This window comes from Eutrema salsugineum, unplaced genomic scaffold (genome assembly GCF_000478725.1).
Source record: "Eutrema salsugineum unplaced genomic scaffold, Eutsalg1_0 scaffold_95, whole genome shotgun sequence".
NCBI lineage: Eukaryota > Viridiplantae > Streptophyta > Magnoliopsida > Brassicales > Brassicaceae > Eutrema > Eutrema salsugineum.
The window spans coordinates 1,917-10,889 of NW_006256304.1; the positions used below are offsets into that span (position 1 = coordinate 1,917).

The window sequence follows — 8,973 nt, forward strand, 5'->3', positions numbered from 1 at the left end:
ACTCTAATCCGTTTTTACAAGTACTAGAAAACAAGGTTTTTATACGAACTTAACTCTACGATACTTTCAAAATACTTATTTTAAAATTAACAGAGAGAGATTGCTGGATTTCTTAGATATGAAGTTTTTGTGTTTCTAGGTGAAGAAGACGACATAACATTGTGTATTTATATAGAGATTTCTGGATAAAATTGATTTTGAAATCAAAGAGATTTTTTTAACGCAAATCTCACATTTGTTCTTTCCACGTTTATTCTTTCCATGTTTGGTGATGGTGTTTTAATAAGTTTAACTTGAACGCAAATCTCACATTTTTCTTTACTTATTTTTTTGTTTAGGAATCATATTCATATTCATCAATCTACTTATAGTTTTGAAGTTAACATGTCTTAAATGTTCATGCCATAAACTAAAAGACTCAGATAAATAAACAACTGATTTCTTATTCTCATTCATCTTTGAGGTGGAAGCCTCAATGACAACATTGCTGCAAATAACAGCTTCAAGAGACATCTTAAAAAGACCATCACTAACAAATCCCTTTCCCAAATACATATCATGTTTGGATAGCATCAGCTTATCCGCATCTAACTTAACAGTGAATCCATGCTTACTCAGGAGAGATCCAGAGATCAGATTCTTGCTCATGTCTGACATGTAGACCACATTCGTAACGGTGAGCTCACGTCCAGAGATAAGCTTCAAAACAACCTTTACATAACCTTCGATCTTTGAGGTGGTAAAGTTTCCCATGAAGGATTTTTTGTCACTCTTGTTCTTCGTGTAGGCAGAGAACATTGACCTGTCCAAGCAAATATGCTTGGTTGCACCAGTATCGAACCACCAAATCTTTGGGTGGCTTTCAGCGACGTTAGCTTCAGTGACCATCACGCACATGTGTGGTTCAGCGAGATTGGCTTCGTTCTTGCCTTCATTTTTCTTTGGAGCTTTTTTGTTGCAGCACTCAAAGGAGTTACGGCCTGTTTTGCCACAGTTGTGACATGTTCCAATGAACTTCTGCGAGCTCTCACAACCAGATTTTTTCTTCTTGAACTTCTGTGAGTTCTGTTGTGGGACTTTGCCTTTCCTTTTGTCTTGGCATCCTTTGTTATGGCGCCCCTTGTTTTGGAGTTCCACCACATTCGCATTGGGTTCACGAATTTCAACACCTACTCTAATGTTTTTCTGGTTTGTTGACTCCATACAGAGCTCCATTGTTAAGTCTTCGAGACTCATCCACTTCTTCTTCAGCTTCAGGTAGTTTTTTGAAGGCTGTCCAGTTAGGTGGGAGCTTCTCAATGATGCATGCGGCCTGATAGATCTCACACAGCCTCATACCCTCAGGAGGAGAGTTTGTAGCTCTCTGAATTGAACCATTATTGGCTGCGAGTCCACCATTTTGTAGTCTTGAAATTTTGTCACAGCGTATTTCTAAGATCCATCATCTTCTGTGTGATACTTCTTGTCTAGAGAATCCCACAATTCTTTAGATGTTTCAACATTGCTATACACATCGAACAGTGAATCAGCAAGGCGACTTTGGTTGTATCCTTTCCACAGAAATCTCTGTGTTCTCAAGCTAACATGCTCGCAAGCGCGTAAGCATCATCATTATCCGCTGGAAGAGAGGTCTCTCTTCATGGGTGTACTTTCCAGTTTAAGTGCGGCTAGATAGAAAAACATCTTCTTCTGCCACATTTTAAAATTGGTCCAATAGAACTTTCTGAGAAGGACACCTACTGAATTCACAGTTGGCATTTGAACCGATTGATACTGTCCAGTGACCACAGTTTGAACAGTAGCAGGGATCAAAGCAGGGATGGCAATAATCACTGGTGGGAGTCCCAAACTGGATCTGTTCAGTCCTGATTGCAACAGTGGAGGTGTTAGCTTCCGTCACTCCAATGTTAAAGGTGAAGATCTCGGCCTCAGGCACGAAAACGTTGTTGTTGTTTTTATTTTCTATTCTAAAAAACAGAGCAACCACCAAAAACGATTAGAAAAGATTTTAGTGGAGGATGTGTATTAAATTTAGTAACCCAAGACAAAGTAATAATACAATCTAAAATTTTCAATTATTATCAAAAGATCAAATGATTAGACAAAATTTTAATCACACATCTCAGTAACAAAATACGCTCTCGATAATTAAAAGAGAACATGCTCAAACCAAACTACACCAAGTGTTGGTCTGCGAAATCCAAACAAAAAATGTGAGGTTTCAAATGAAATGAAAATTGCAGGTTTAATTGAAATAAAAAATGGGAGAATTGCTTTTATAATGCCAATTCAATTGATATTTGTCTCCTTAATGTTTTCTATTTTTTTCATAGTTGCCCTTTTAAATCAGTTATGGCAATTCTAATAAAAAAATAAATTCAAAACTAATTTCTAAAAATTTCAAAAATACCTAAAAAGGAAATAAAAATATTTTCGGTATCATTTAAGGAAAACAAATATTTTAAAAATTTGTTCTACGCATTTTAGAATGCGTGTTCTACGTCCACGTAGAATCCCATTTCTATAGTTCTTTATATATTCTACTAGCCTGTAGAATTTGTTTTCTATAGCTGTTTTTATATTCTACGAAGTGGTAGAAAACATATTCTATATATTTTTTATATTCTACATTACGGTAGATTATAAAATCTACTGGATAGACTATATTCTACATATTGGTAGAATACAACTTCTACTTATTAGACCAGGTTTTACGTTATTATAGAACAGTTTTTCTACATATGGTCTTCATTCTACTTTAACGTAGAATACAACTTCCACCAAAATCTGAGAAAATATAGGAAAATTCGTGAACTCTCAGATCTGAATATTTTTGAAAATTGTTTTTTCCATTTTTATTATCTGTTTTTGACGTTTTTTTTCTTTTTTTTGCTGTCATTGTATCGTTCTCTTCTTCTTCTTTCCCCATTGATCAAGTTTATTTTCTCTAAATTTGCATATCTATATCACTTATAGTTTATGGAAATCAAAGACAGATCGATAAAGAGTAGATTTTTGTGGCTGATGAAGAAAAACGAGCTAGGTTAATTGCTGTTGAATTGAAATAAATGAACTAAGGTTGCCTAATAATTACTTCTTCATAATATTAACATATCAAAACTTAATTTGTCTTTATACGAACTCGAGTACTTCTCTGCATAATCTAAAATATGGTTCTCTATGGGGCCAGTCCAATCAAAATTTCGTATATATTTTTATCATAATTTATTGAATTTAAAATTTTGACAAAGTGAATAACATTTCAAATTGATAATTTGTAATTCCTCATACGTAATTGCATCATAAAGATATATTCAGTTAAAGAAAATAACTTATTGGGGTAACCGATGGATTTGGTCTCGGCGACATAATGGCATAATACAATAAACACATGGACGATTCCTTGTACATGAATCTAACTCTAATAATGTAATAATGTTTAGTAAAATTTAATAAATTGATAATCAAAGGGTAAAACAGGGTTAATATTAATTTAAACATTAAGGGGACAATTTTTTTAAAAAAACATTAAAGGAACAAATCTAAATTGAATTTACATTATAAAAGTAATTCTCTCGTAAAAAATTGCAGGTTTCATTGCAGCATTTAAAATGAGACTTCCAATAGCAAGTAAATAAAAAAGTTACGATACAATAGAATCTCAATTCAAGTCTGTATCAAAATTCAAATTTTGTAAAACCAGAAATAAAAACTTTGTATCAAGTTTTTATAATCGATCACTTTTTCCTGTTTGGAGTAGAATAGAAAAAAAATTGTAGAGAAATTACAGGTCTCGTTTCAGACTTCTAAATCACAATTTCACATCTGAGATCAAACCACAAAGTATCATTCACTCTAATGAGAGTTCAACGGAATCACTCACTACACAATTTTGAGACTCGCAAGCTCTCGTATTGTGTTCAAAGTTTAATTAATCACAACTGGTAAACTAAATCATACGTTTATGAAAACTCAGAACTGCAACTTAAATCGCCATCGAATTCGAAAGGCACCACGACCGTGCGTTGTAAGTTTGAGCCTCCAATGAGATTTTGATCGCAGGTGGGTAAACAATTTGAGAAAACGTTTATATTCTCGTAAATCAATCTGTTAGATGTTTATAGAACACCAACGGATTCAAAGAGTTATGTGTAGGAGCTGAAAATTAGCACTACGAAAAATTTGATTAAAAAAATGAGAACGATGTAAACGATATTATGGTAAGAGAAACGAGTGGAGGCGAAATAATGAATCTCTTTCCATAACTCTTTGAATCACCCACAGTACGACAAAATTATCCGATTCCAGAGCTGTGGGATACAACCACTTTAACCCCTTTTTACAAGCACTAGAAAACAAGGATTCTATACAAACTTAACTCTACAATACTCTCAAAATACTTACTTAAAAAACAGAGAGAGATGGCTGGATTTTCTTAGTTATGATGAAGCTTTGTTTTGCGGTGAAGAAGACGACATAACACTGTGTGTTTATATAGAAATTTCTGGATAATGTTGATTCTGAAATCAAAGAGATTTCTTGAACGCAGATCCAGGAGGTAGGCAACATAATCTTATGCGACGATCTCTCCATGAAACCGATTCTCTGAGAATTGTGTAAACAAAGAGACCAAGTCTCATGGAAGCACAAGATTAGGCTTGAGTTTTGTTTTTTTTTTCTATTCAACTCGACCTGACCACCACCAGAGCTCCGACTTGAGCATATTTCTCATCACACCATTTGATTTTACTAAGCCCAGTTAGCTTTAAGTAAAAAAATCGGTCCAACAGCCAAAAAGTGAAGATCTTTCTGAGAAGGAAAATTGGGAGGTTCTGGATATTAAGATTCAGTGGTTTTGAGTCACCAGCGGCAATTTGAAAGGGTGCTTTCAACGGTAGGGTTTCTGTTAGAGACGAGCATGACGACAGAGATAGCGAGAGAGAAGAAACGAGGAGTCGTTGAAAGGAGATGAAAAATTTATTGGGGAAGAAATAAAGAAGAAAGAAGAAAAATTTCATTAAAATTTTCTGTCCAATGCAAATTTGACAAATAGGGTTTAAGAACTGGTTCTTAAAAATCTTAAATAAGAGTCGGCTTTTAGCTTAACTATAATTTATTGTTTTACCTGCTGCTGAAGTGATAACGCCAAATGATTCCTGTCCATAAAATGTTAGCTCAAGACATCTTCGTAAGAGTTTGCAGAGGTAGTAGGAGCCAAAGGAAAGTTGTTACTCGATGGAGCGCCACTGCCAAACCCATAGGCAGAAGGAGGCAGAACAGGAGGAGCGGTTGCCTGATTCTTGTACTGCAGATGCATTGCAGCTAGAGTCTGATGGTTACTAGTGGGAAACGCTTGTTGAAAAGCCAAAGGCATGTAAGGGTTGTAACTTTGTGGCATGAATGGGTAGCTTATCAAGTTACCATAATGACCTACAGGCATCCTAGGCTGATGAACGTATGGGTTTAAGGCAAGGTGTTGAGCAAGTGCTGCTGCTTGTTGTCCTGCACCGGGCATTGCGTTTTGACTAGACATACTCGCGGCTCTTAGTGCCTGCAAAAGAAAATTGTGTACGCAATGATATTAAGAGGAAAGATAGGAGTATGTTTATGCTAAAGAGAATGCAGTTTACTACCTCGGCCATGGATATTGCTGGACCGCTGGGTGAAGAGAGAGTGGCAGTGTTGTATTTTGTTTGGAAAGGCGAGTAGTGAATATCAAGTTCTCTTGTATCTTGAATGCCTGATGGTAGCAGATTGTTAGGTAATGAACTTGTATATCCTTGCTGCTGAACATTATGGAAAAAAAGAGACATTGTTAGATCTTTGGAACGAACTTTTGATGGATTTCTATAAAAGCTAAATAGCATTTTTTTTTTTACCATTACATTGGGAAAGGCATCCAAATTCTGCATCTGAGGATTTGTTTCAGATAGAGGATTCAATTGTTTCCTGTTTTCAAATCCATAATCTGCAGGAGATGAAAACTTGTACTGATGATCTTCTTGATGAGGTTCTTGTTGCGCCGCTTCTGTCTCAGAATCAGAGGAAACATGGTAATTCCGGGCCGTTGAATCAATTTGATAGGATGTTTGTTCATTTTCAGTAGTAACATTCCTGAGTTGTTGTCCCTCTTCCTCTCCATAGTAATCAGTGTCGGGGTGTCTGAATGATGACTCATCTTGTGTTTCCTCCAAGGTTTCATTCAAGCCACTAGCTTGGCCAGATCCTATCCGGGAGCTAAAACTACCAAACATTAGGTGCGAGCATTCTGAGGTATTGACTTGCAGGTGATTGGAGATTATCACTGCAGGTTTGTCATCTTTCGGTAATGTTTCATGCTCTTCATCATTGTCTATAGTAAGTTGCTGAAAACCGGTAGCAACAGATGCAGAAACATCTTCCGCTGAAAATAGAGCAAACAAAACTCAGAAAACATGAACAAAGAGGAAGAAAAGAGCTAAAAAAAAAAAAGCAAGACTCACACAGAGAATTAAAAAGAATAATCTAACCTCCATTTTCCTCAAAAGCATGTCGCTCCGCGTTGTTGCTTTCGTCGTCATATACCGAGGACTCTCTAGAATCACCATCAACCAAGTTTCTGCTGGATACTGAAGCAGGCGGAAGAACCTGCTCCGCATTAGGAGGATAAGCAATAGGATTTTCGTCATCCAAATGAGTCTTGTTCAGATGTTGAGACTCGCTGAATTGGTTGGTGGATAAACTAGATTCAGCAGATGGCTTCACAAGAGATGATAATGGATCTTGCTTCTCAATTGAAGGCCATTCATCCTTTAAAGGAGCTTTACTTCCACTCTCTTGAATCTCTAATGAACGAGACGCAGTGACGTTCTTCTGGTAGAGAGGCCTACCCATTTTCACAATATTAGCCATGGTTCTCTGTCCAAGGTTGGCATTGGCCCAAGCGGATTGATATGCAGGAGATGGCAGCGAAGACGAGGTAATTTCATCACTCGAACCTGTTGGTGCTTTCTTAACTTCAACGTTTGTAGGATCACTGCAAAAGCAATGGAGATACACTAAGAAAACCACAAAACAGCGACATTTTTTGACTAAGTTAGATAAGAAACGATCACGTGAAGAAATAAAACCTGTTCGATAGAGGTTGGCGCCCGAGGACACCAGATGAAGAAGAAGAAGAGACAGCCCAATGATTGTGTGTTCTGTTTTCTCTTCTGTTTGCAGGTACTCCTTGAACACTTCCCGACTCTGAAAAAGTTTTTAAACAGTTTTTATTAGATTTTCAAACCACAACCATCAGAAGAAAAATATAAACACACTCTCTCTAGCAATTTGTTACCATTCGAGTTATATCTGTTTCCGCCACCTCGAGCGGTGTTGTAGCTGTCATTACCGCTGCTTCTAGCTCTACAATTTGGGGTGCTACGTGTCCAGGATTCTGCTGGATTTTTGGTCTGACCAAACAGACAAAGTAAGTGAGAATAAGACAAAAAAGGAACTCATCTTCTGATACTATAATGTGTTAGATTAAACAAATTTGTACAACTAACCTTTTTCTTCTTGTCTCGTTTGCTCTTCACCTCGTGAAAAGTATCTGAAAGTTTTTTAAAACAAAGCAGCATTGTACAAAACTGAATGAACAAGCCAAGAATATAAAAATCACATAATCAGTACCATAGAACAAACATAGGAGAAGGCAAAAAAAAGGACAAAAACTGATTTTTATGTTCTTTCGAGAAACAGGTAACAATGATAATTCAACCAAATCGTAAAAGTATTACTATTTCAACTAACATAAGGAAAACAAATAAAGTTCTGACATTCTCTTACACGAATCTCAATATGATAGACAAATTCTTCAAAAGCTTAAGTTAAGAATTGTTTTAAAGTTTGTTTTTTTTTTTTCATTTCTTTTGGTTCTGTTCTACTTCCACAAACAAATTCAAAGCTAAAACCAAGAAAAAACAAATAGAAAAAAGTTATGGAAGCTTGAAGTAAAAAAGATGAAAAAAACCTTGAGAAAGCAGACGATTAACTGTTTCGTCAGGATCCATATCGCACTCAACAAGCATCACATAGATCTCTAAGTCAGAGCAGTTCACGATCTCTTTCAAACTCTGAACCACCTTTCTCGAAGATGCCGAAACACCCGTGTTCACGTTACTGACGCCTCTGTCGCCGCCACTGCCTAGACCGCCCATTTTTTCCCTTCTCTCTCCGGATTACCAGGGGAAAAAATAAATCAGATCTGAAACGGAAATTTCTCAGAATCGCGATTCCTTCTCTCGAACTCCCACAATCGCGATTCTACAAATAAAAAGGATCTCGATGTTTCTCTCTATCTCTCTATCGCTCAAGTATCAGAGAGAAAAAACCTCAATTTATGCTTTTGCACTCTGGGTTTGGGGCTAATGGTTTTGGGAAAATGGAGAAAGATTCAAATTTTTGGAACTATGTAATGAGAAATGGTAATTTGGAGATAAATACTGTTAATTAAGAAATTTCTCTTTTGGTAGATTAATTAGCTAGAAGAACCTTTTAAAAGGTATTTCAATTATTTCTATATATTTTTCCAGTTGTTGTCTGAGATTCGATTAGAAAAATATTAATAATTGAGATTTGAATTTAAGATTTGAGAAAATCAGTCCACACGCCAATAAACACGTGGAGAGGGAATCTAAGATTTTTGATTTGTTTTTTTTATTAATTGAATAATAGGAATAATGGATAAGGACGTCGTTGTGGGACTAGTTAGAAAACCTCCTTTATATAAAAGGGACTAGTGTGTGATCCGCGCTACACGCCGGCGTTTACCATTGTTTTTATATTATGATTCTTCGCTATTATATTATACACGTGTTTTTTCCTTTTTTATAGTTTTATATCTCGGGGACTTATGTCTCTTATAGAAGGTGTTATTCGGGGTTGTTTTTTTTTATAATTTTTTGGTTTATGTTATGGAAGTGTTATGTTTATTCTTGTTAATTTATTTTT

The 8,973-nt window shown here is 35.9% G+C and overlaps 1 protein-coding gene across 1 annotated transcript; it reads right to left on the bottom strand.

Annotated features, from left to right (window-relative positions):
• Nucleotides 1-5,117: 5,117 nt before the first annotated feature.
• On the bottom strand, nucleotides 5,118-8,180 carry LOC18007793. The gene is made up of 8 exons (XM_006389636.2): nucleotides 7,994-8,180; nucleotides 7,530-7,573; nucleotides 7,319-7,433; nucleotides 7,110-7,227; nucleotides 6,510-7,015; nucleotides 5,880-6,403; nucleotides 5,634-5,786; nucleotides 5,118-5,551 (listed from the first exon to the last, which is right to left on the bottom strand). The coding sequence occupies exons 1-8, from the start codon at nucleotides 8,178-8,180 to the stop codon at nucleotides 5,171-5,173; spliced, it is 2,028 nt and encodes a 675-aa protein (XP_006389698.1). The 3' UTR covers nucleotides 5,118-5,170.
• Nucleotides 8,181-8,973: the final 793 nt, after the last annotated feature.